Source organism: Gobius niger (assembly GCF_951799975.1).
Source record: "Gobius niger genome assembly, chromosome: 9".
NCBI classification, from domain to species: Eukaryota; Metazoa; Chordata; class Actinopteri; order Gobiiformes; family Gobiidae; genus Gobius; species Gobius niger.
Window position 1 is genome coordinate 19,307,742 of NC_136860.1, and position 27,157 is coordinate 19,334,898.

The following is a 27,157-nucleotide window of genomic DNA, read 5'->3' on the forward strand; positions in this document are numbered from 1 at the left end:
TTACTTTGAGCAGTTTAAAAATGCAGAATCGTCACTTTTGTTGTATCTTTAGAGATAAGTGCCAATAATTTCAAGTTATATGAGCCGTTTTTATTCCTGAGGCCTTGAATGAAATTTCCTATTTATTTAAATGTATCTAGTTTTACATATGTTTATTATAATAGATACACGAGAAAGACTGCTCTAGATGTTTTCAAGCTCAATAAAACTGAATGAGGAAGCATGCACTGTAAACATAGTAGGAGTAGCGAGTGAATAGGCAGAAGGAGAATGAGGACAGCGGTAGCAAGCCTCGAGACGGACCAAAGAGAATATGATAACAAAGAAAGTGATTAGTAAGTGAGTTGGGACAGAGCAAAAGAGTAAACCATCTTTGATATCTGTAATGTTCATTCCCTCAGATCGAGTGGTATAGTTGGTCCAATTCAAGCCAAAAGTATAGGCGCTCAGAAGAATGAGAGCCGGTTCAGGGCTGACTGTAATAGTTTTCCAGGTCATTGTGAGGTGAGGCTTGGTGTCTGCTGCAGCACTACAGTAGATGAGCTTCTTCATAACAGCTTATGGCTTTTACCCCTTGGCTCTCATCGCTCTCTGCACTTGACGCCTGCTTTTGTCTCTGTCAGTGATTTGCTCTCACCCCCTCAAAAACCCAACTTCAGAGTCCCTGCCATACTCCCTACTATTGCACTTTTATTCATAGTTTCCTTCTGGGCGGTCTGTTGCTCTTGTGTTCTCACTTTTCAACCATGTTTGTGTCATGTTTTACAAAATTATTTGTTGCAGACTCTGTATCTCATTTCCTTTTACTTTCTTCTTCTTTTTGTTCAGTCAGCATGAAACTGTTACAAATTGTCTGATTCCCTCACATGCATGCAAACCTGTTCTGTTTCTTAAATCATAAATATATGTTTCTTCAGAGATCAGAAAATGTGCAAATTATGCAAATGTGACTGGAAACATATGGGTTTGCAATAAACCAAAGATCACATGTGCAGTATGTTAATAATCTTTCTTAAATCTCACATGAATGTGTCAGTTTTTTGTTGATCATTTGTGTATTGTCTGCATGCTGCTTTGGAACCAATGATTCTTTATTCCGTGCATGTACCTTGTAGTAACTGTGTGTTCCTTTTCTTACGTCACAGCAGTTTCTAACATCAACTCGCCGACTGTATTTTCCACTTTCACAAATGACCGCAATAGTGACATTTATTTGGGAGCCCCTACGATTTACGTCAAAGCAATTTTTCTAAATGTACAATAGCAGAGTTTTGTTGTGCTGCGATATGAATGTATTCCAGATATACCAGTCAATAAAGGAGATGTTTATTGGAGTAAATCTTTTAAATATGGTTTTGCTTCTTGTTGTGAGAGTGTAGTGTATCCTGTCTTGTGTTGCTTTCCTTTGACCATTTCGAGTAGCCTTTTCTTTACTGCATATCTCCACAGACTAGTATGAAGATCACTTGTCCACATGCATTGAAAGACCCGATCCCCCTTGTTGCACCCCAGTCTGCGCTTGCGCGTGTGAGCTTGTTTAGCGACTGTAGTCCGGTAAATGTGTCTGGCCTGTGAGTTATGAGTCATGGTGATTCTCACTAGAGGAAGATCCCTCTTTAGAGCACACAGTGTTACTCACAACCCCGAGGACAAGTCTAGTCTGGGTCACGCTCTGGTTGCAATGTGATTTTCTCTTTGCTGATGATTTACATTAACACAAGCAGAAGACTTTCTTACTTGATTAATAATAAACACTTTGTGGAGGTTATCCAGACACAGTGTTTCATTAATTATAGTTTCTGATTTGTTTGTAAAGCCTCTCAGTCATAAAGGAGTTTTCCTTCGTAATTTAATATGATATTAAGCCCATACTGACTTTGTCTTCCTGAGAAAATAAACAACATAACATAAGAAAACCAACATAACAGTCCAAGTAATGTCAGAAATGGAATCCTGCTTACAATGTGTACTATTCAACGTGGTTTAACATGTCTTTAAAGTATCTTCCGCCCAGAGCAGTGGTAGAATATCTATAAAAGCACTAGCAGACAGTATGTGTTGTATTCCTGATAACACTGATAATTGTGTATCCACATCATCACTTGCCCCTGACCTCTCCTGCTGTAATGCCCCCATAGGTATAGTCACCCCTCACCAGTCTGTGTCCCCGTCCCACTCGCTTGGCCTGGTGAATGGACAGAAGTCCCTGGACCTGTGCAGCCTTAGCCCGGACGGACGACAGCCCTCGCCCCTCACCAGCCCCCTGCTCAACGACGCCTGTAGCATACGCACCGACGATGAGGACGATGTTAGGAGGAAGGTTTGTCATTTCAGATGCTCTTTCCACAAAGTCACTGTCTGATACTGAAAATAGCTCTGTCCCCAATAAGCCTCCAGTGGGACCATAGTATTTTCCACTCTCTGAGATGAGCTACATGGAAAAATGAACTGTGCCTGATCTTGTGCATAATACTTATAGTAAAATGAATTATATGTAGCTATAAGATACAAATACAAAATCTTAATACTGAAACAGAATTTAAATCTGATCATAAAAACAGTATTCTGAGGGGGAACATTTAAATACTTGTACTTGAGTTAACATTCATACATAAAAGCATTTGAACACCACTACTGTGTGTTAGACGTATTTACCAATAGTGACCTGACAGCTAACGGGATTGTTTAGCTAATGTTAAGCTATGGACAGTATTTGCTAGTTCCCCCTGACTTGACGTATTACTATAGTAATGTTCAATTTATGACACTCAGTCCTTAACTATAAATAGCAAAGGTAAGCCTATGGACTAAGAAAGACAACTTGCTAGCATCACTTATAAAGCCTAGCTTATTTGTCTCAAGAGTTAAAAGCTGCACAGAGACACCACAAGGTAGTTATAGAGTTGTGGAGAAAAACAACTGCCATGAAAAAAGTTCACTGCATTGCTTTGTTATATGAGGTCAGGATCCTGAAATGTTAAATTTTATTCAGTGCATATTTATTATATAGTATGGTCACGTACTGTTGTGTTTCTTCAGCGGTTTCCTACAGACCGGGCATACTTTATTGCCAAGGAGCTGCTGACCACAGAGAGGACGTATGTGAAAGATCTGGAGGTGATCACTGTGGTAAGTCCAATCTCCTGCTCCTGCTGTTATCTCTGTCTCTAGACTTTTGTGCCTCTTTCACCTTGGGAAGCATTCATTGATTATTCCACTTAGTTTCTCCATTTCAGTTTCAGCCGAGCCCAAACAAAACAGTAGGGAAACGGCACAGGGATATTTTGCCAGTCAGGATCTCATTTTATTATTCATTCACCACACTTTTTTCTGAAGTCAAGCAGTCATGGTTGGCCATGAATTCACAAATGTGCTATACTTTACGGGTCTGCATTGATTTACATTTGTGTATTTTTAGCGATGAATGGCAATGTGGACACATTGAATACTTTACACATTCTGGCCTTGTGTATATTAAGCTCCATATGTGCTCTGTCTCTCACAAGTCCCAGGCTTCCCACACAGCGTTGTGCGCTATAAGGGTGAAGTCATCTGATCAACAGCTGCTGCCCCGGTCCACTTCACTACTACTACTACTACTACTACTACTACTCTTACCACTGGCTTTATGCTATATGACTAGTGCTTCACATAATATTGCACTTTGGATAGTTTGGCAATGTATTGTGCAGCCCTATTCCTAACAGTATCTTTTTATTGATGTTTATTCCTTGTTTCAGTCTTTCCAGAGTGCCCTAGCAAAAGACGAGGCCACCCCTGACTCCCTGAAGACCACCCTCTCCTCCACGTTTGAGCCGCTACACAGATTCCACACAGGATTTCTCAGGGAGGTGGAGCAGAGGCTGGCTCTATGGTGAGATAGTTTAGCCCTCAGCACGTAACATAGTCCCCTGTTTGTTTGTTATCTCAACTTTTGGCCTCTTTCTAATGAGTTTTAGTGGCATTTAATCAAACACGGCCCGCTCCCTTTCGATGACCGAAGGGGTTGCTGTCTCCATGGCAACAGTCATACAGTAGAAGTGCTGTTTTGCCTGTGGGGTTTGTCGTGTGATCATTTTAATGACATTGTGCCGGTAGCCCACTGCATCACACGCTCAGACAGTGATGCATAAACTCTGTCAAGCTGAAGGAATTTATGCCCATTCACAGCAGCCCATGTGGGATTTTTATTCCCAAACCTGTCTCAGCACAATGTGATAGCACCATCGACTCCCATGCAGCTCAAAAAGCATATGCAAATCATTGTTGCACGTGTTGTTTATTACTTTGCATATTTAAATGATTTAGGTCTCACATTGCATAAGAGCGTGTCTCAGGGTAATTCCAACAAGCAGACATTTTTTTTATTGAACATAAGAAAAGTGAATTATGAATGTATTGAAGTACAAGCAGAATAATGAAGTTTGTGTAAAAAAAAAAAAAAAAAAAAAAAACATGCTCAAGGGAGACCCCTGCTGGTTGAAAGGCAGGGGTAGAAATGTGATTCCCGCACACAGCCAAACTTACTGAAGCAAAACGTCAACTTTATTAGGATTTCAAGGGATTAATCTTCCAAAAACTGGTCAGTTGACAGTCGGTCACTCCCTTGTTTCCCACACACTGGCCTCAAATGATTGATGTGTGTTTTTGTGACGTTAAACATTTTTTAACGATGATGTATATTTATAAAATGTATGATTTTCTATATAATTTGCTCACAACATACTTGAGATTCCTGTAAGAGTTTATTATTCCTCATTGTGTTCACTACAGGGAAGGACGTTCAAATGCCCACATTAAGGGAGACTACCAGCGCATAGGAGATGTAATGTTGAAGAATCTACACGCCTTAAAGGTAGAGTTTACTTAGACCTATTCAATATTTGATTATATGCATCGGGCGACAGAGGCAATACTCTCCACTCACTTTGCCTGTCTGAATGTGGGGAAAATGACTATAGTGTAGCACTTTGAGACGTTTGTCAAGCTTTTTTGAATATAAATTATATCAATGTTTTATAGCCATTGACGGCCAACTTGCACAAGCAGTCGGAGATCCTGGTGGAGCTGGAGAAGGCATGGCGGGGCTCTCGCAGACTGGAGACGCTCTGCAGAGACTTTGAGCTTCAGAAAGTCTGTTACATCCCTCTGAATGTTTTCATCTTGCGGCCGTTGCACCGTCTAATTCACTACAAGCAGATCCTGGAGCGACTCTGTAAACACTACCCAGCTACACATGTGGACTTTAGGGACTGCAGAGGTACTCTACTCACACTATAGTCAAGTTTATGACGATTAATGAGTTATTGTGCTGCTGAATAACACAGGCAACTTACTCTGTAGCGGCTTTAGCGGACGTATCAGAAGTAGTGGACCAGCTCCAAACAAGCGTAATCAACATGGAGAATTTCCAGAAACTTTTGGAACTGAAAAAGGACTTAGTTGGCGTGGACAATCTTGTAGTTCCAGGACGGGTACATATAAAATCAGCATTTGTACTTGACTGAAACTATTTGTCTTGAAAAATAATGGGTTCTTTTAACTTGTAACTTTTTTTCCTCCAGGAGTTTGTTAGGTTAGGATGTCTCAGCAAGTTGTCTGGAAAAGGCCTTCAGCAGAGAATGTTTTTCCTGGTAACTCAGCCACTTCTTGGTATATGTGATATGTCTAATTGTTTAACAGTGTGAAGTTATTGGAACGAATGTTCGCTCTTTTATCCTTTTATTCCACATTAGTCAGAGGTCCTGGCACACACAAGTCATTAGCTAAGGAAACTTTCCACTGGTTATGCAATGTGAAAAGATATACAGTAGCTGAAATAAGTACATCGATGCTGCTTTTAACTATTGCAAAGTGCATATTTATTTCTATTTGTCAAAATTCTGCACTAAATGCCCTACAGTTATTATTACAATTACAATTATTATCTAAGAATAAATAAATAATGATTGTTTGATTGTTTTTTTTTAGTAAAGCTTAGTAATAAATAGACAAACCCACTGTTTCCAGTCAGTGTTTTTACTCTTTTCTCAATGACCTTGACACTTTTCTCTCCCCTGTTATGTTAGTTCAGTGACGTCATTTTGTACACAAGTCGAGGGATGACATCATCCAATCAGTTTAAAGTTCATGGGCAGCTGCCGCTAAGAGGACTGACAGTGAGTATTGTCTTCTTATTAAACGGTTGTTTCCTTATATGGTTGTCAGTGCTTTGCCAATATCAATGCCACTAACAGCTGAGGCGCAGCTCATTTTAGCTCTGCCCCCCATGAAGACACGTAGCCTCACTGTTCTACACACACTGCCTTTTATCTTCCCACCTTCTGCTCTGTTGTGGTTTTAGTGTCCCAGATTTTACCCCTCTCTAATGTTGTGCTATGTCTCCTCCAGATCAGAGAGAGTGAAGATGAGTGGGGTGTGCCTCATGCCTTCACGCTGGTGGGACAGCAGCAGTCAGTGGTGGTGGCAGCAAGGTATGAAAATAATTCTTTGATGTCTAAAATTAGACCCTTTCGATTTGATACACAAAGAAGCAAATGCTAATTTATCTTTTTAAGGCAGTCCTGGAATTTTTGCACATATTGGCTAAATAAAATAAAATTTGCTCTCTTGTTGTTAAGTTGTCTGTCAGAAATGGAAAGGTGGATAGAAGATATTAAGATGGCTGTAGAAACAGTTAAATCCAGCAACGGACCATCAACAGATCTTCTGATGAGCGATCTCAATGACAACAGTAAGCCTTCTTTTATGCACAGATGGTCACTTGATTGATAATTAAGTTTGAAAAGTAGTCTGTTTTCCTTCTTAATGTTTTCATGCTTAATTTCTGTATGATCAGTGTCTTTGCTTTAGCGCGCCTCGGTCCCGTTCATTATCCAACTAATTTCTAGCAGTAACAACCTCCTGATTTCCCAGAATGCCCTGAGGACTCAGCAGAGGCGGAGTCTGAGGATGACATATCAACGCCGCAAACGCCCTCCGAGAGGCCCACCTCTCACCGTGGTAACACCATGGTGCATGTGTGCTGGCACAGGAACACCAGCGTGTCCATGATGGACTATAGCATAGCTGTGGAGGTACCAGCCCAAAATGCCGGCCTTACCCCAGACCTGACCTCTCCTCAGTCATCTGTTTAAGTGTTCACTGTTACTTAACTCACTTTGATTACCTCCTGTGGGAAAAGTATTCTGCTCATTAACAAACCCGGGCCTCAGCAATTCAGTTTCACAGAATCACTCAATGTGTCATGCTCTGTTGAAAACTGAAGTGCTCCCCGTGACCAGCTGCATAATAAGAAATTATTATGTATTATCTTATACTGAATCTGACTGAGAGTTGTGGATGCTAAATCTTTTATTCATGAGGATACTTTTCCCACCTCCTCTTGTTTTGGGTAACAGCAGTCAGTGTGGTGTCTTTATCTAAACAAACTGTTGCTTTCTTCTGTTGCTCTATCCTTTTCTTGTGGCACTTGAACTGTCTGTCTCTAAATAAAGCAAGAGCAGCACAATAGTTTAACTTAACCTCCTCAGCTCACTCCACTCTGGAGCCTGGTCTAATGTAGTGTTAAAGTTCTGCTCTAGCTATAACCCTGTTGTTCACAGCCCGGACTGGCCGCTCCATGTGATCCCTGCCACTGCATGCTTCCTGTGTTTCACCAATGTGTTTCTGTCTCTCCCTCCTCCCTCTCCTTTTTTCTCTGTCTTCTTTTGCTCTCATGCGTCTGTGCGTTGCGCCGTGGTAGAGGACCCTAGTCCTGTCAGGGAGAATAAGGCCCCCTCGGTGGGGCCCCCCAGTGGCCAGGGACCAGTACCTCTGTCTGTTATCTGCTGGTACCGAGTTCAGAACCTGTCCTTTAGTGAATGCTGCAAGAGTCTAGAGGTAAAAAAGCAAGGCAAAGGGAAAGGCCCATTTTGATTTGAATGTAATGCCCTTCAATAAGCTGTTGTTGTTGTTGTTGTTGTTACTATTAATAACAACATATATTGTATATTTTTTATTACATTCAAGTAGGCGAATGAGATACTGCTAATTAAATTATTATTCAATTGTTAATTAAAATATTTATTTAATATAATATTGCTTTAATACATTTAAAACATACAATTAATTATTAACATAGTACATTATAGTTACAAATAAAAAGAAAACCTTCATGCATACACAGAATACTGCATTTGTACAGTGTGTACTGATAAATGAAAATAATAAATATAACTTATACAAACATCAACAAATCTTGAAAAAGCAAAGTATGCATTGATTGGATTGTGAGTCTAAAATCTGGTAGATCAGTGGGAAATGGAATTAACCTGCTTTATTTGATTACCGTTTTTGAGAACATTTGGTACATACTGTACAATTACAGCTACATAGCACTGTTGGTCTGTGTAAGATTGATGGTTGGATTTCTCACTTGATTTTCTTATTTTAGAACCAGCTGTCTGGAAACCTCCTGAGGAAGTTCAAAAACAGCAACGGCTGGCAGAAGCTCTGGGTGGTCTTCACCAACTTCAGTCTGTTTTTCTACAAATCCCACCAGGTCAACAACACAGTTTCTGTCCTCTGTGTTCAGTGCTTTGTATTTGATAAATCTCAGTGCAGAATGTGAAATGTCGTCATATCTGACTACATGTGCCATTTTTGGTATTTAACCTGGTCTTTTTTCTCCTCAGGATGATTATCCACTGGCCAGTCTTCCACTGCTGGGATACTCAGTGACCATCCCCGCTGAATCTGAAAACATCCATAAGGACTATGTATTCAAATTGCATTTCAAGTCCCACGTCTACTATTTCCGATCAGAGAGTGAATACACTTTTGAAAGGTATTTGCATAAGCCACACAACTGTTTAATTGTTATCTTATACGACCTAATGTGTCTGTCTTGAATGTAGGTGGATGGAGGTGATCCGCAGTGCCACAGTGCCCGCCAGCCGCGGCCGTGTCCTCAACAGTAAAGAGCTCCATGTGCACTGAAGTTTATGCTCACATGCTTCTGGGTAGCATCTGCCCTCTCTACGCTTTCCCCTTTGGACTTTTCTTTTTCTACACATATCTGGGACATTTGTACATGTGTCCATGCACATTTTGGTGCTTTTTTTGATGCTTTAATGGTGTCACGTCCGCTGGTTTAGACTGCATCAGAGACTGCGTTTTTGGCATTTTTACACAAATCTTGAAACCTCTTTTTACTGGTGCCATTTTATACTCTTTTCTAATGGTCTCAATCCTCCCTGTGTTTCTGGTTTGATTTTTATTGTTTTTACAGCAGAAATTTAATGGTATAGTGTTTGGTATAGTATTCTTTTTAGATATTCAAACTAGCGCCACTAATTCACATTTCCTTTTTAATGTAAAAACTATAAACATTTCCTTAATTTCAGTGCCAAAATACATTTTCTATACCTTTCTACGGTGCACATGCCACCCTTTAAAGCCTAATGCTCTTTTCATACCTGGCTTACAATGTGATCACTAAACTATGAAAGTATTTTATTGACAAGTTTTTAGCCCGCAGTGTAGCCAGGGAGGTGCCATTATCGCCAGTGCCATTTCACTTGAAGTAAATATTTGTTGTAGCTATCTTGTATGGACACTTATCGTTTATGTTTGTTATTTTTTAAATTAATTCACCCCTTGTAAGAGAAAAATGTGAGTTCATAATCTTTGCATTATGAAGGTTATTGTAATGAAAAGCTTTAAAAAAGATTATGTGTGAAATGAAATAGTGACTTTCAGTTCCGAGCCGTTTGCCATCAGCTGAAGAAAGGCTGCTTCCTGTATGCACCGATCCTCCATGGGTCTAATCGAATGGTAATATGCATTTGATATGGTTTTGCGGTGAAGTATATTCAATGGAAACTACAGTTTGTTTGTTTTTCTCCATGCAACAGAAAGCTCTTTGGAAATGAAAGCAATAAAACACTTACTCAATGTAAAACTGACCTTGTTTCCCCTTGTAGCTGTGTTCTCTAATATAACCGAGAGATGGCGCCATTGATTTAAACTTATTGAGTCAGTACACTAGCACTGCCATCGTAATCTAACTGTATAGCGTTAACTGCACCGTTGATTAGCATAAATAGATTAGATATTATTTATGTTCCGCATTATTCCGCACATTTTTGCGCACTGGACTGCATCCAAAAACCGAAACCAAACGTTGATTTATCATAGGCCTGCAAAATGTATAAAAACACGTGTTACCTATTAATATTTATCATTGAACCAAAAGTTCAAAGTCCACTGTCAGAGCTGTGTGACTGTAGTAGTGACTCCTTGGGGCTCTCGCGGTGGGTTGGCCTTTGCCGGCGAGGGGCGGAGTGCAATGCGCGCACAACCAGATTATACACCTCCTGTCCTGTCCGCTAGCGCTGGACACAGGCAATGGAAATGACTCATATCCACTCTCTTTTATCATGTCAGTTAAAAGAGCAGGATTTTACAGGACAAAACAGAACGTGTAATGTTTGGAGAGTTTAGAGAAATATGGGACGACGAGGTGTGGGCGCGTCAACATGTTCACTGCTCGTGTGAGAGGCGCTCCAAGGAACGGATTGGCTAAATCTGTGATACGTCTAAGAGTTGGACTGTACTGCTACTATTGATGCAAAAAAAGTCATAAAATATGGCAACTCCCGCGCATCATCCGGAGACCAGGAGATTCACGCGTGGTCTGGGCAAACCTGGCACCGCGGCGGAGCTCAGGCAAAGCGTCTCGGAGGTGGTGAGGACGTCCGTTCTGGTGGTAAGTTTCAACACCCCGCCAAACTTGTGACTTTTTCCACCTTCTCATCTTTCTCTTGTGTTTGACACCGGAGGCACGTTTGGTTTAACTGCCGTTTTGCTTATATGGGAACCTTCTTTCTAAATATGTGGGAGCTGATTTTGGATAAACATGGGAGAAGAAGGAAAAGAGGGGAGGGAGGGGGAACGTGTCGTGGGCATGAGGGGTCAAAAATACAGGTCATGTTTGCAAATGGTGCCAATGGGGTGAGCAAATCCAGGCCGAGTTTTTAAATGATGTTCATCTTTTATATTTACACTCGATGGCCCCATTTCATCCCAGAATGTTTTCATCTCCATGTAAATCAGCACAATCTTCAATGATTCTGTGTGATCTTCCATCTGCTGTTTGCTGGAGGTGCATCTTCTGTTAAGTGATTGGCATGTCATCTCTTCTAAGACTGGATGGGTTAAAACTTGAGTCTATCTTGATTCGCTTTATGCACAACACCTATAGTCCATCATGCTTTTCTTTAAATTGGTTTGATACATAACATAAATATCTCTCAAAGCGGAAACAATGTGGCACTATTTAATACACTTGTTAATGAAAAACAGCAAACAAATGGTTAATTTGGGGGGTCATGGCCTGAGAAATGTGAGTACCCTAACCCCAAAATAATCAGTGCTGTCTAGCCCTCGTGCACCTTTTGTCAATGAGATAGTCTTTTTCATAGGGATGCACTGCCATGACATAATAGCTTCTCACAAGAGAAAGCATGTGGATGTGGTTTCAAGTTTGTGCTGTTCTACAGTGTCCAGTGACAGTGACATAATGACTACTTTGAGTCAGCATTTGGTTCCCGCCAAGTATCATTTTTCTATGTGTAAATAGTGTTTTCTATAGTTGTATGCATAGGCAAACAGGGTTTCAGGAATGACTGAATGAAGAAAAACAAATGACAATGCACAACAGCATATAGACAAAAATAGTTTTATATTTCAGTAATGAAAATCAGCACCAAAAAATCAATTGAATTCTTATTTCTTGTGAACTTTCTTTTGTCCTAATTAGTCATTATTTAATCCTCATTAAAAGTTCAGGGTTTGTTATGTTTCTTGGTCCACTTTGGTCTGATAGTCAGGATTTGTGAGAACTTTAGACTAATTAAGATCTTCATGATATTCATTAGGTATGATCTATTCAACCCGTGACTTTGATTGTGGTATGATATACTTTATTCTCCCTCAATGGCTGAAATCTGACTTTGGCACATGGTGTTGCATCAGATACATCCACAAACATTCTCACCATAAGTATGTATTGCAACCTGAATACTTCAAATTCTTGTACCGGCAGTGACCAGGACCTCTCCTTGCGCATCACATTGATAATTTTGTTACTTCTCTTTTTCTTTCTTTTTTTTTAATCTACCTTAGTTTAGTTTAGTTTAGTTTAGTTTAGTTTAGTTTACTTATTTATTTGAGCAGGGACAGTGTACAATATGCATTAACCTCAAAGGGAGAGATGCATTGTACCAGGTTATAGCACTTGTGCTAATTTCCACCTGTAGTCCCTGGGCAGATTGATGTCAACAAAGTCATAAAAATACTAATACAGAATAATACATTTCCCCAAAAACAGCATTAAAATCAACACACACTTCATTCATTCAAAGCAGTAGATTGCACGCTCTTGCATACACACCAATTACAGGACATTATGGGAACAAGTTTGTTTTAAAATAAGCCATTGTTTAGCCTGGTGTGAAAAAGTGTTAAAATTTACACATGTGGTCTGCCCTGAACATAAAACTTTGGCTTTATCAAAGTTAACCACGAGTATTCCTGCTTATTGTAGAGTATAAGTAATCCTTGTTTTTCCTGGGAGAAAGTTGCTTGGTAACTGTAACAGACACCGTCCAGAGCTCTTCTGTCACGGAAATGGAATCCTGACTCAGGATCCCAGACATCCAACCACACCTTCATATTATTTATTCATTTTCACCGTGGTGCTCTGCCAGAGAGACGCCTGCGAGGAGGAGAGCACAGAACAGGAATGCACGCTGGGAAATTAGCATGCTCTGGAGGACTGGCCTCATGTTGCTGTGTGAGCGGCATAAACATACAAATATGCGAGCTGTAGAAGTGGATGTATAGTTGTCTTGTTGGCTTCTTGTGGTCTACGGAGCCTCTCAGTGGGATAAGAATGCAACAGTAAACAAAAAATACGCTGTCCGCTAATTAATTCCTCCATGCGACATGTGCCACAGAGGGAGGAGAGAGATATCATTCATAAAGGGCATATTGTGGTCATGTGTTTTGGCTCCCACTACAATGTTTGCACTAGGGGTCATACTGTATGTATAATACCTACGAGCCCTGTAGTTTAGTTCCTCTTAAAACATGTCATGCAACTCTTCTATTAATATATCTCAATTCATCCTCTCTTTATTATAATCCCACATCTCATTACTACCACTATTATGTTCTCCATTCCCAAATACAATCCTACTGAATACCTGCTAGTGTGTTAGGTGCTTATGGAATGTACTATATTGTAAAGACACACTTGCTTTGCTTATCTTTGCAGTAGCATGTTGGACGCGTAATAAGCCATTAGCTGAGTCATCCTTTTATGTCTGCAATCTATTAAGCACCAGCTCGGTCCCAACGTAAATTCAGTATAGTATAGAAAGCAGTGCTTAATTTGATCCTCTGTTAGGGGGTGTGCATTCCAGGATCCGGGAAGTATTTGGGAGGATTTGAGACGATATAATGGTGTTTAATGAGAATGTTCCAGCAACTGTTTCGGCCTGTTCCTCGAATCCATCACATCAATCCAAAAGTATTCCCGAAACTTCCCGAATCAGCAAATTAAGCAGTGGTAGAGTGTATGCGAAGGTATCGGCTGTTTGGATAAACCTCATTGCTGTGAGTATGTGAAAGCTGTGAAATGAAATCTCTATTGGGATTTCCAACTCCTGGAGAAAAGAGGAGAAGGACATCTTGTTTGCCAAAGTATCATCGCTGGAACAGAAGTTAATTTATTTGCTGTCGTAATCCCAGAGCAAAACGGCTGACAAAACCAAACCAATCATTCGTGCATTACATCATCTAAAGCAAAATAGTCCAAAAATGTCTTCATGCAACTACATTTAGATATGATGATGCATGTTTTTTTTTTTTCACTTCGCTTCACTCTCTGTTGGTATCAGGTTTCGAGTATCACAGCACAAAGCTACTTAAAAGCCCAAGTGTCGGTAACTGAAAAGGTCAGATCAGTTCATTTCCATAAATTCTGAGCATTTCATTTGAAACACTCGGAGCCGGTGGGGAAAAAAGAACACTCCAAGACGAACTCTCGAGGGAGGGATACACTCCTAGAACAGGACAAGCCTGCAATAAATATTGGCAACAGCTGAACACTGTAAACAAAGAAATATGCCCTCTAATTAGACGGGAGGAATGACTCCATGTTTGAAGGGATTTGGTAAGTCTTTTCGAGAAGCTGAGATGTTGAAGTGGTGCCATTACTCAGTTGCTGTTTGAGAAATCCATACATCATGACATTCTTTTTGCTTTATTGGGACAGATGGTGAAATAATGCAGATTGACCTCTATTGACCTGATTTATAATCTTTGAATTTATTTATCCAGACCAATTTGATTTTGTGTCTGTCTTAACCCTTTATAATTGCAATAGGAAAAGCGTCTGATGACAGAAGATGGTTCAAATTTATGGATTATCCAGGTTTCAATATGCAGAGTAGGGAATTGTATAGAGAATCATTTATGTTCATTTTAATTAGTCATTCTGATGATAAAGCCCCAATGTCAAACTTTCCATTTCTCCCTGCCTGCTGCCATTTTATTGTTTTCCACACGTGTGTATGGATCTGTGAGTATCACAAATCAATGGCAGTTGGAAATGTTTAGTTAGTCTTGTTGTATGGAGCGAATGGGAGCCGTTGTGTAAGTGTGATCAATAGTTCTAACTGCCCCATGCCATAACAGTGGTCCTCTTCTCAGCTGCCCTGTGCCCTTGCGACCCCTGGGAACTGTAGTCTTTCCTTTCCTTTTTTATAGTTCAGATGGGGTCATTATTGGCGAGTGATGCCATTATCTTCCTCCAGCTCGGTGCACAAGCAGCTGAGTCACTGTATCTAAGAAGGACAAAGTGGGGATCTTGTATCTGTATTGAATTAACCATAAATATATTGATGATGTGGGCAATTTGTTGGTGGCTGGAAAGACACTAACTGTTGAATATGTCCGCTGGAGAAATGGTCATAATCCTTTATTGGTGTTTGAATTCGATTTCCTGTCCTATAGCGCTAATGTAAATAAACTAAAGCCTGAACACTATGAAGACACTATCTGTCTTCTCATTGTTTGGTTAACCTGTGACATTTCCTGACACATTACAAGACTCATGAGTTATTGCATTTTCTTTCCAAGGGTGTTTTTTATTCAGTTATATTGCTTATATTGTGGTTTGTTTGCATTATTTATAGTATTTCAAAAGTAACTGTTCAATTTTGATGTTCAGTTTTGGTAAATATTGTGCAAGAAAGATGCAGAAAGATTATTAACAGCTAAACTATCAAGTGCTTTTATTGTTGCATGTTCTGTCTAGTCCCAACAATCAAAAGATTACCCTGATGTACGACTTAAGCAGCTTGCTTTACTCTCCTCTTCAGCTGAATGAGACAACTTTTGGAGGATAGAGGTCATGGTGCCTGTTTACAGTCCTGGTAAACGGTGTGACTAGAACAACCCTGGGGTAGAGAGAGTGATATCCACAGAGTTCAATAATACATGAGGAGACTCTTAAGTGGTGCACCTACAGGGGGGGAGACTTTATGTAAACACTTTTAGAATTTCTCACATTTCTGCTTAAATTGATCTAAAATGTGGTCTGTTCTTCATCAAAATCATATGAATTAATGAACGGTGTCTGCTTAAACTAACACCACCCACACATCTACATGTTGCAGATTAGACATGCACAACGATCAGGATGAATCTTAGACCATTCGTCTTTACAAAACTGTTGCAGTTCAGCGAGATTCCTGGGTTCACTTACTTTTTCTTCCCTGTCCTGTGAATGTTGACATGTTATGGCCATTACAAATATGATAACATGTGATTTTAATTGAGTGGTATTAGGTAAAGCAGACACTGTTTACTCATTCTTGTAATTGATGTAATTGACCTCATTTTATGACCAATTTAGGCAGAAATGTGAGAAATTCCAAAGCCTTCACATACATTTTCCTCCCACTGTATATTAAGTCTATGTGTGGTCCACTGTGTAAAGGAAACAAAAACAGAAATTCATTGTTTGAGATCGACTTTTGTGACTTTAAATATTGATGAGGGCTAAATGATACCACCATGGGCCGATTATGTAACTGCTTTCGTGGAACTGTATTGTTTACAGGCTATTTTTAGTCGTGCTTTTGCAACGAATGCTGAATCATTATTTTTGCTGCTGTCTCTGTAGTACTTAATGGAAACCCATATCATATATTTCTGGTTTACTTTATTGCCCATGTAGAGCTATGTTTCGTCAGTAGCCGGGAGGATTTAGTCTATTGTTCAAGTTTTGTTTGGATGGGGGAAACCGGAGCACCCAGAGTAAACCCTCCCTGGCCTTGGGGGAGAACATGCAGACCCACACGGTCTGGGATCCGGGATCCACACCCGGAATCTTACTGCTGTAAGCGCTCTGTATACCACCCCTGTGATTCACAATCTTTAATACAAGTACGTAGGTCTGGACTTGTCTATTGGCAAAACTGCAAAACTGCACTCTAAACCAGATTTGCCAGTAATCTCCGTCTCTGCAGTTTCCCCTTGATTAGATAACTAACATAATCAAAATAAAGGATTTTCTTCCTTCTGTCTGACCCGCCTTTGTGTCTTATATCACATCAGACGACCAAAGCAAGGGCCATCGCAAATCACTTTAAAAGTAGACATAATATGCATTGGTATCAGTTTTAATTGTCTTGACAGATAGTACAGATAGTTCTTTTTTGTGTCATTCATGCTGTAACACTTTATTCATGCCATGGTGTAACAATTTATACATACCCCTCACCAAATTAACTATCTACAGCGACAGTGGCACAGATGGTAGAGCAGGGCGTCTCGTGATGGAAAGGTCAAGGGTTCGAATCCCGCCTCCTGAAGGTGCACACTGTTGTTTGTTGTGTGCTTTGGTATAACACTTCACCCACCTTGCCTCCAGTGTCTGCGCACACTGGTGTGTGAACGAGAGAATGAATGGGTGAGTGGATCCTTGATGTAAAGCGCTTTGAGAGCCTAATGTAGGCGTAAAAGCGCTTTATAAATTGATTCCTTTTACCATTTACATCTACCTCCATTGTGCCATTATGTGCATAGGAAACACGTAAGGTTAGTGTAGAATTGTTGGGTTTGTCCTGTTTACTACGGCTGCGCAGGGCCTTAGTTGTTCAGGTCAGTGCTCTCCCCATGCACAGGAGAGGGTACATAACCGAGCAGCTGAGAAGCTTGGTAACTCTAAGGACTTTAAGCTCATATACTGTCTGCTATACTATATTTTCACTAACCCTGTAGGATTCAACCCATTGGATAGCCTTCTCTGGCCTCAACACAGACTTCAAGATTGTTGTGTCAGTTCTTTTGCTTTGTTGTTCAGAGCAGTCACAGGTTGTTGCAACAGTAAGATATGTTTTGATGGAGGTATGCTCCATCAGGACGTCAAAGACAGTTTATTTCATTTTCTGTTCTTCTATCTACAAAGGGAGGACCCGAGCGGTGGAGGAGTATTGGCCTGTAGAGGGTCATAACCTTTAACAACATGGCAATTAAGCCATTAAAGGCAGCTATTTTTAAGCATAGAGAGAGAGAGACATACTTTAAGTTCATTACAGGAAAAGACAACGTTGTCAGTTTTGGTTTGGTTATTCAGGTTTATCTTCTTTAGTAAACTGATAATGATCTGTAATCAAGTTGATCCAGGTAAGTATTGCTTTTAAGTTACAAAGTGTGACAGTCAAGCTGATACAACCCTAACAGAGTTGTCACCTGCACTAACATATGAAACATACTGGAAGAACTAGTAACTTTTAATACAACAAGACTGTTCTACAGAATGGATAATTTGAGCGTTTGCATTGTTGTTTTGGCCATGTGTCAATAGCATTTATAGTCACAATTATTTATCAACCCAATTTTTGTGGTTCATTTTTACAGCATAAATGAAAAAAGCTAAAGCCCAGTATATTTCCCTGCTTTATAAACCTATTCAGACCCCCAGATATACAGTAGCTCTGTTATTTGAAAGGCCCAGCACATTAAATTGGAGAAATCTTTACCACGTTTATTCATTTCATTTGTTGGCGACAAAGCCTAGTATTAACCGTGAGGTGAAACTGCTCAGGCTGTGCACATGCACTGACCCCTGCAGATTAAGCTCATCGGATTAAGACCGGAAAGCACTATTCTCCTGACTGAACTTAGCACAAACACATTCTCCCTGCAGTTCGATTGAGAAATGATAAGTAGTCTAATGAGCTCCACACTTCTTTTTCGGACCTTTTGTGTAATGCATCCACTCTCTTGTGGTCTTTTTTCCATCTGTTATTGCTGTATACCTAATCATCATGCACCATGAATGAGAGATGGCTTGTAATTGTGGTTAGACTGCTACTGCCATGACAGATTGATTGAAGGGTGGACTTGGGCATATATGTTGATGCTTTTTAGACCGTATCATTATTTTTGCCTACCTTAAGGATTTCCACTTTTGAACTCTTCCCAGTTGGGTTAATTGTGAATGAGTGGCTTTAGGGAGGTAGTGACCTAGATCTTTGATGTGTGCCATATGCTCAACAGACTTAAGGAAAGAAAGTTACACACACAACTTGTGGAATTCTCTCCCTTTACATATTAGAACTGTAACATCTTTGGAGAGCTTCAAGCGCTTGCTGAAGACTCACTTTTTTGCACTGGCCTTCGGCACGAGCTGAGCTGAGCATTTTTCTCATGTTGATTTTATTATTCTATTTGTATTAAATGTTGATGTTTTATTTTATGTATCTGTACAGCACTTTGGGGCAGTGGCTGCTGTTTGTAAATGTGCTCTATAAATAAATTTGACCTTGACCTTGACCTTGACACAACTCAATACACAGATCTAATTTAAACAAGGAATAAGTGTAGCGTACAAGAATGTGAAAGTTGGCTAAGTAACTAGACTAAATAACGAAAGACTTTATCAGTCTAATCTACTTAAAGCCTCTGGTTTAGCCCGGTGTAGAGCAGTCTGGCCTCCCTGACATTAGCTGGTTCTGGTCGCTGACCTTCTGTGCACAATTACTACGCAGGACAGAAGCGCAGGTGCAGCAACATAGTGATTTGTTTTTCTTTTTTCTATATCTTTTAATCTCTTACCACTTGCCTTAACCAAGTGTTTTTTCTCCAGATCAGTTTTACCCAAATCTAAAAGCTTCTTGAAAACGGTGTCAAAATAGCGACAAAAATTAGATGAAAATAATGATTAAAATGCAACAAAAGAGCAACGGAAAAGTGATGAAAAAGTGACAGAAATCTGAACAATAATGTGTGACTAAAATGCAACGGAAAAGTGATGAAAAAGTGACAAATAAGTGACGACAACGCGACAACAACGTGAGGAAAAAGCTCCATTTAGATGAGTTTTGTAGGTCTTAGCTTTCATCTTGGTAAAGATGAACTGGAGAAAATGCACTCGGTTAAGGCGGAGATTAAGAGATTAAACCCAAAGAAAAAATTGAAGTAAAGGTTAAACACTACACTCTTTCTCAGTTTGGCTTTTTCCTTTTTTCCTTTTTTGAAACTTGTGTTAGTTTTTCACAGAGCTTGCGAGTATGAGCATTGCCCTCCCTGAATTGAAGAAGGCTGCACAAGCAACAAGCCCCCAATAGGGATGTCCTTTCCTGATGCAATTATGCAACCTCAGTATGGTTTGAAACAGGCAAAAAGTATGTTCCATGAGCTCATCTGCACCTTTGCCTCTTGACATCTTTATACACAAAGAGCAGAATGTGGAAAAGAAATCTGCACTTTGCTACACTTTGTTATACATCTGTTCTGTAAAGCCGTAGGGTATTCTGTTTTTTATTCAGAAGTTTAGGTACATTCCTTCTCTCACTCTCTTCAGAAAGCGAAAGTGAACACGTTATCCTCGTGCTGGGAATTCCCAAAATGCCCTCTGTGAGCAGCTAAATGCATCATTATTTAAGTCAACATGCGATTCTACCCTGCTGCGCGTAAATCTAAGCCTTCCGTATGATACAGACCAGGTTCCCACGGTGCACGCTGTTTGCTTAATTAAACGTGGTTGAAAGCAGGTCTTATAGGGGCGGTCCGGGTTTGTGTGCTGCGCGAGGATGGGACCTGACAGTGCCTGAAGGGATCAACTCTAATGACTTTCCACTATGTAACGCGCATAGCTGGCATTCCACGCACTGTAGGCCTGAGAGCGGAGGAGAGGGGGTGTGCAGGGAGGGCTAAAGGAATGGGTAGCTCTGAGGCAGGTTTTCACATCCTCGCCTATGGGGTTGACATGTAATACCTTCGAAAGATTCACTGTAAGATCTCTGTAAGCTTTTGTGAGAAATCGACTTCAGTGTTTGGGCTCCAATAAGACGTTTAATGACTGTTTTGTTTCACAGCTTTGTTCTTTGTTTGATTTGTTTTCAGAGATTGAGCATAGGAGGCAGGCCTGTGCTCCGTAGTTGTAGAAGATGAGTTGTATTTTTTTTTTTTGATGGTCAGCACTTGCCTTTGTGCATCGTGAGCTTGCTGGTGCTATAGTGTTATTTTATTGTAGACATTTAACATTATAATGCAGTGTAAATATCAGGGGTGGGGATGTTGATATCTCACGACACGATTCATCAATTCAATTCAATGGGGTCAGAATTAGAAATGATGCAGATCATCAGTGCATCAAACATTTTTACTACAATGTAATTCAACCTGAAAAGACTCACAGAAACAGAGTGGCGTTAGGAAATTTTATAGGACATGAATCGTATTTGGGGCTCAGACCCTGGCGGAAGATTGCACTGACGATATGAAATACACGGCGATGATGAATGTTATTAGACAGAATCTTACCCCGGAGTCTGGACACTGGTGGTGGTAGAGGAGGAGACCCGGGCCGGCCAGTTGGCAACGACGAGCAGAAACAAGGAGAGGCCAGGTGGAGGAGGGGCAGAGGAGGGGCGCAGCACAACTGGGAAACGGCTGAGGGATGGATGACGGGAGCTTAAGAAGGGGTGATGAATGGCTGAAGCAGGATTGAGACGCTGCAGATATTGGCTGACGTGAAGGTGCGGCTTGAGATGGGACTGTGATTCCATGATTGGTGGAGGGCTGAGGTGATGAGGCAATGAATGAATGCTCTTCCAGCATCTTCCAGGTTGAATTTGCGCTTAAGCTTCATTTGAATTCATCATACATAAATGAATTTGAACTTTATTGTTTTTGTGGGTATTTAAAATTATTAAATCATTTGTTGTTGTTGTTAGTCTCTGCAATAACTTAAACTTTTACAGTAACTAATAATACTAATTTCCAATCAGAATCTGTTCTGAGAAACAATACATCTAAAAAATATATAGGCTATATTTTGTTTTCCCCACGTCTTATCTTGCTGCAATATTACAAGTATTCAAGTAGTAAAATGTCATTCAAATCATGACACAGAGCGTTTAAATATGTTTTGTTGTCGTTGTTTGTTTGGGCTCAATGACCCTGAAAATACCAAAGTTGTACAAGGGAGTTCCAGACAGGTCACCCCTCTAAATTGCTACCCAGCTCAGCATCATTGACTTCTCCTAATCTCCACTTGGACAGGTCAACAACTCCATCCGCCACCGAGCAAACAGTGAACGCCTTCACAAGATAGACCCTCTTTACCTTTCGACCTTAGCAATGTTGTGTTTTTACATCTCTTTGTGTTTGAAATACCAGATTCATCACTGTTGTGTTGCCATAGAAGCCACATTGTCTCTCGCTCATGACATTTGACACATTTGGACTCCACCAAGTGCCAATAATGCAGTGAACGCTTCTCGTATTTGCACATCTTTAGGCCTGAGAAATTAGAATTGGCAGTGCCATATAGTACCAACGTTTCTACCAAACAAGGATGTGTCCAGAGCCTGTGTTTCCTCCGTCAGGAAGGGCGGGGTCGTAAGAGAAGGGGGTTGCTTCAGGATTGTGCCAACAAACTGGAGAGTGAGGAGCCCATGAACAATTCAAAGGCTAGTTGTGCCTGAGAGGTAGACCTGCACATAATTAAAAGAAAATGTTTACTTTTTGAATGTCATAATTTCAGAGGGAGGGCAGTATATTATAACATGGGGATTTGCTGGTTTTGAAAGATCAATCAAGTTCAAGTCTTAAAGTTAGGGCTGGAGGAAATGACAATGGCAAATATACATTTCCCCCATATATTGATCAATCTTGATTTGTATTTGTTATTATCAGGATACAATTGTGATTAAGTGCACATCCCTACTTAACATCCACGCTTAAATAAAAATCCTAGTTCATTTGTCCTGCTTGTGCACAAACCTAATTGAGTCAGTACATCATCCACAGCTTGTCCCTTTAAACAGCTGGTTTGCTCCTCCCAGGGGAACCTTATCGCACCTACACTTAAACACTGGCACATGTGCATGAACATTACATCCTTCTTTGTTTCTTTCTATGTTGCGTTTCCTCTCATTGTCGTTGTTGACCCTGGCTCAGGAGGATTTCCACTAATCACGAACAATGAGCCCACCGAGATTAGATGATCATTTAAAGTTCCCAAACCCAGCTGGTATCCACTGCAACTCTTTTGTGGAACATTGCTCAATACCGTCCTCGAAAAGTACAATATAGAGATGTATTTGACAATAGTTAGTCATGATGGCGAAATACCTGTTTGAACACGAACGCTCACCACCGCTGTGATTAAAGCTGCCTTTTAATCTGCTCAGGTCTCTATTTTGCATTATAGCTTTTTAATCCTTGCCATCTGTTCAGACATACGCTTGTTGTATTCTCTAAAGTATAAACAACGTATTTGGATTGATATTTATTGTTTAAGTACTCAAGGCATCATAACCACTGACACTGATATAAATACTGTTTATCTTACATTAATTGAACTTTGGTTACTTATTGTGACTGTATGATTAGACAGCATGGGTGGGACCCTGCAACCAGCTTTATTGTTTTATCTTAATTAATTTTTGTTTTATGTCTTCTTCTCTCAAACGTTTTTTTTTTTTTACACTGCCCATCTCTTTCCCTTACTAACAATAATCAGAAAACTAAAATGTAATTTGACCAAATTGATCGGATCACTGTGGGATCTATTGAACACGTGTTGATTTGTGCACGGGTCAAGGCATATGGTCACCATGATACCTGCAAGTAGATCAATTAGATGTACTATAGACGGTATATGATGTTATCTATTCCCATCAATTTGATTGAATACATGATGTAAAAGTATAACCATTACATATTATTCACATCATGAACAGATGAATCAGGCAGTACTGGACCAGGCAGGAACCACTCCAGAATGTCTCGCCCCCTGATGGCCCCTCTCAGGCCAGTATAGGCTTGTCCCGTGGATCCCTCTCCCTGGAGTTTCCACACTACATGTTGAAGCTTGACTCTAATAACAGCCGGGCCTCTAAAACTGGCTTCACACCTGGATAATGTTCGGCCAATGACCCTGCTCGGCACCATTCTTAGTCACCACTGGCACTACGCTAAAGATAACACGGGCCAAATGATACGTTGCTATAGTCTGTTGCTACATGCTACTTCAAACTTCCTTCCGGCATGTCCACAATCACCTCTTCTGCCTGAGCAGGGATGCCAGTGATGGTTTTCACACCGAGTTGCTGGAATTGACATGCATGTGATGAACAATGGCTGCTTTATACTAAGTCTGTGAGAGCAAGAAGGAATAACGTCAGGCTTACGTGTCTAAAAGAGCTATTTTGCAAATGCTTGTCACCGGATTCAGAAGCTATTCTTAGTGTTCATTACTTTACTAAAATAGTTTGCAATGTGGTTAATAGCTTGACTTGTATCTTGCATTGCCATTATGGTCCTGGAGGGGGCAGTAGAATCATTCATTTATAACTTGAGTTGAGATAATCTACTTGAAAGTAAAAGTACTCCACAAAAAAGGTAGTGCTGCTATAATTATCATAATAAAAGGACTTCTATTAATTGAGATCCTATCCCAGAGTATTGTTTAGTATTGTTTGTATAGGAAAGTGTCCTATCATTGTATCGACTACCTACTACTGCGTACTTGTACAAGTCCTACTGACATACCACTCACTTACCACTGCTATGCGATCTGCTGAGGTGTAATATGAAGTACGTGTCTGCCTTTTGTCTAAAATTTATGTTGTACAAAGTGCAGTGCCGTTGATTTTCACCACAGTAATCCCTAGTTTTATGTTTTTCCATTAATGTGATGTTTTATTTAGTCCTGTGGATGTTGTCCTGTGCAGCTAAGCATTATTCAGCAAACACAAACTCCCCGAAATGGCAGTTTAGTGCTTGAAAAATGCAGTGCGATCAGTTTGGCCAAGCAAAGTAAGCAAGTATTTATGTTTTATGGAATTACACCATGTTGTGTCTAGTGAAGCCAACCACAGCTGGTGGGAGGGAGGGAGGTTGGGAGGGAGTTAGGGGTGTCGACTGTCAAGGGCCCTGGGGGGTTTGGCACTGCTTCAGACCATCAGAGCTGGCACTGAGGCAGAGTTGTGTGAAGGTATGGGGGATTTGGAGCTTCTATTAAAGATGGTGGATCTAGAAGTGAAACATCTGAGCAAATGAAGCAACAGGATTGAACACTACAGGCACCATGTATACTGTGTTATATATATATATATATACAACACAGTATATGTAACATGTATACTGTGTTAGATATATATTACTAGTACTTTTTCCCCTTACAGCTTTTTTTTTAACTTTTTTTTTGTGTTTCTGAGTGTTTCGTGAGAGCTGATTTAACAAGTGAATTTCTACATTGTGAAATCAATAAAGGCTTATCTTATCTTATATATTTATGTGGGCTCTGTGATAAATATTTTGTGCAGCTCTACTAGTTCTACAATAGTGTAGTGTAATTTGGTTTGAATGTCACAAAATAAAAGCATCCATATAGATAGATCCACTATAGATATTTGATTTATTATGCTTAGACATTTAATTTATTTCAAACTATATATTGGCAAAACAGTTTCTCACCATAACAATGCTCACCACCTGTGAATAGATTGTAATAATAGCTCCTCTATTTTTTCCTGGGGTCCTTCGCTACAAAGTAAATGGTTCAGCACCCTTCAGGAAAATTAGGTGTTTTCATCTGAAAGGATAAATAAACCATCCCAAAATACGACTGAGTGAAAGGAAGAGGATGTGGCTCTGGTGTTTGTTTTGTACCATTTTAAGAGACAGGAGAGCCCCAGTGTCTGCTCCAAGACAAACATACTGTATGCTGCTGAATCCTACCAACAAAAGTTGGACTAATTTCCAATTGCAATGCGGCAAATAGAAAGACAAAGCTACAAACCACTTAATCGAATCATAGTTTAATGACTTTCTATACAACATTGTACAACTTGAGCCTGTGTGTATAATATTACTTCAACCACTGCTCCTGATCCTCCATCGCTAGTCCTACTTCTACTCCCATTCTTCAAAGGGGGGGTATTATGCAAAATCGACTTTTTCAAGCTTTACATCATGTTATTATGTCATTCCCTCATTAAAAACATGCCTGAAGTGTTGCCTTGGCACATTCATGTATTTTTGAGTAATCTGTAAAAACTCTGATGGCAGCCATTTTAGGGATAGGTTTGCCTGAGTCCTCCTAGGAACGCCCCCACCTCCTGGAGACGCCTCCGAGCTTTCGTCACCAGCCGAGTAACCAACCACTGCCCCTCAGCAGAGCCCCCTCCCCACTGATGCCACAGACAGTGGCATCAGGGGGCGTGTCGGAAAGGGTCAGAGGTTCTTAAAGAGACAGAGGCCTATTTCAAGACATTCGCTACAGCCATTTTGAGAGAGCAATTTTATACAAGGCAGTTATTCTAATTTACTGCATTTACAGACCAACAGAAGGTTTGGTCATCATTGTAGTGTGATATAGACTGGTGCTATGTGATTGAAAAAAGCATAATACCCCCTCTTTAAAACAATTTCTTTTACCACTACTAGTCCTACCAAAATCCACAACCATTACTACTATTATTTGATACACTCTTAGCATCTGGCTTTCTGGCGTCTTGGGTCAGTTCATTCCTGTTATGACTTCTATTACGTAAAGTTTAAACCATGTCCATATCTTTCAAGGATTAAAGGATTTACACTGCACATTTCAGTCTTCTCTCAAATGGGACTGCTCCTGGGCATAACAAAATGTGCACAGCAAACATTTTAAAACAAATCTCAGATCTAATCACGATTGCAAAACACGTCATGAAAATCGCAGTTAGATTTTCTGGAATCCAGCAGGCCTAATGTGGAAAGGCTTTTCGCCCTATTGTTTTGACAAGGTTTACTATCTCACATCAGCAGGAAACAGCCACTTCCGATGCAAGTTTCTATGGACTTTTAGGGGGCAGTATATTTACCTGCTACTTTCATGGTCCTAGATGATGTCACTTAAACTCTTGGATCTACACATGGAAATTCCATATGGACCTGAGCTTTAACCCTCAGAGGCACCTCTCCGCACAGACCTCTTCCTAAAGCCCTAAAGCTTGCTCACTCTTGGACATTGTTGGCCCTTTTGTTGCAAGAGCAGTGTTGGTCAATTTGAAAAGGGGAAACTCTCACTGACCCTGATCCGTCCACATGTGCTAGCTTTGATGTCCCTAATGCAGCTCCACCCACCACTTGCTGCTAACAGCTTGAACTGCTGTAGCGATACAAGTGGGGTATGGGGGTTACCGTGGGCCACTTTTGGAGCAGATGTTTGGACTGTATTTTGGTTATTTCAGCTGGAGATATGTATCTTTATGTAATATGTTGACTTACTTACCATGGATACGAGGTAAATAACTGAAAGCCTCTGAACCAGTTGTTCTCAAAACTTTTCACATCAGGTGCCACCTCTTAAAAAGGAAATATTTCACCTTCCAAGTGCCATCCCACCTAGATCAAGATTAAATCAGTCTTTTCAAGTATGAAAAAAAATAATAAAGTGTTGATATATTATATATGTCTACACTGAGTGCAAACCATACCAAATGCATTTCTAAATCATACATGAAATGATCTCTAATTAAAACAAATATGATCTAAAATGGCAGATGAGTACCACCTGAAGAAGCCTAGAACCAATAGGGGG

General features: G+C 40.2%; 2 protein-coding genes across 6 annotated transcripts in view; both read left to right on the plus strand.

The window, feature by feature from the left end:
- Positions 1 to 9,933, plus strand: part of LOC306967990 (FERM, ARHGEF and pleckstrin domain-containing protein 1-like) — a 46,134-nt gene extending 36,201 nt beyond the window's left edge. The window contains exons 14-27 of one of the 3 annotated variants that reach the window (XM_079563215.1): positions 2,139 to 2,320; positions 3,040 to 3,129; positions 3,741 to 3,874; positions 4,774 to 4,855; positions 5,023 to 5,260; positions 5,344 to 5,474; positions 5,565 to 5,633; positions 6,069 to 6,158; positions 6,391 to 6,473; positions 6,621 to 6,733; positions 6,916 to 7,076; positions 8,435 to 8,542; positions 8,676 to 8,827; positions 8,898 to 9,933. In XM_079563215.1, the coding sequence (XP_079419341.1) occupies positions 2,139 to 2,320; positions 3,040 to 3,129; positions 3,741 to 3,874; positions 4,774 to 4,855; positions 5,023 to 5,260; positions 5,344 to 5,474; positions 5,565 to 5,633; positions 6,069 to 6,158; positions 6,391 to 6,473; positions 6,621 to 6,733; positions 6,916 to 7,076; positions 8,435 to 8,542; positions 8,676 to 8,827; positions 8,898 to 8,979 (1,715 nt within the window). In that variant the 3' untranslated portion in view covers positions 8,980 to 9,933. Of the gene's footprint in view, positions 1 to 2,138; positions 2,321 to 3,039; positions 3,130 to 3,740; positions 3,875 to 4,773; positions 4,856 to 5,022; positions 5,261 to 5,343; positions 5,475 to 5,564; positions 5,634 to 6,068; positions 6,159 to 6,390; positions 6,474 to 6,620; positions 6,734 to 6,893; positions 7,077 to 7,744; positions 7,882 to 8,434; positions 8,543 to 8,675; positions 8,828 to 8,897 lie in introns of those variants that run through there. The other 2 variants (XM_079563216.1, XM_079563217.1) reach the window with 2 other exon arrangements.
- Positions 9,934 to 10,185: 252 nt separating this feature from the next.
- The window catches only part of LOC306967403 (dedicator of cytokinesis protein 9-like), a 60,763-nt gene continuing 43,791 nt past the window's right edge, over positions 10,186 to 27,157 (plus strand). For 2 of the 3 annotated variants that reach the window (XM_079562413.1, XM_079562416.1), the window contains exon 1: positions 10,186 to 10,750. In XM_079562413.1, coding sequence (XP_079418539.1) covers positions 10,631 to 10,750 — 120 coding nt within the window. In that variant the 5' untranslated portion in view covers positions 10,186 to 10,630. The remainder of the gene's footprint in view (positions 10,751 to 27,157) is intronic. The other variant, XM_079562414.1, reaches the window with a different exon arrangement.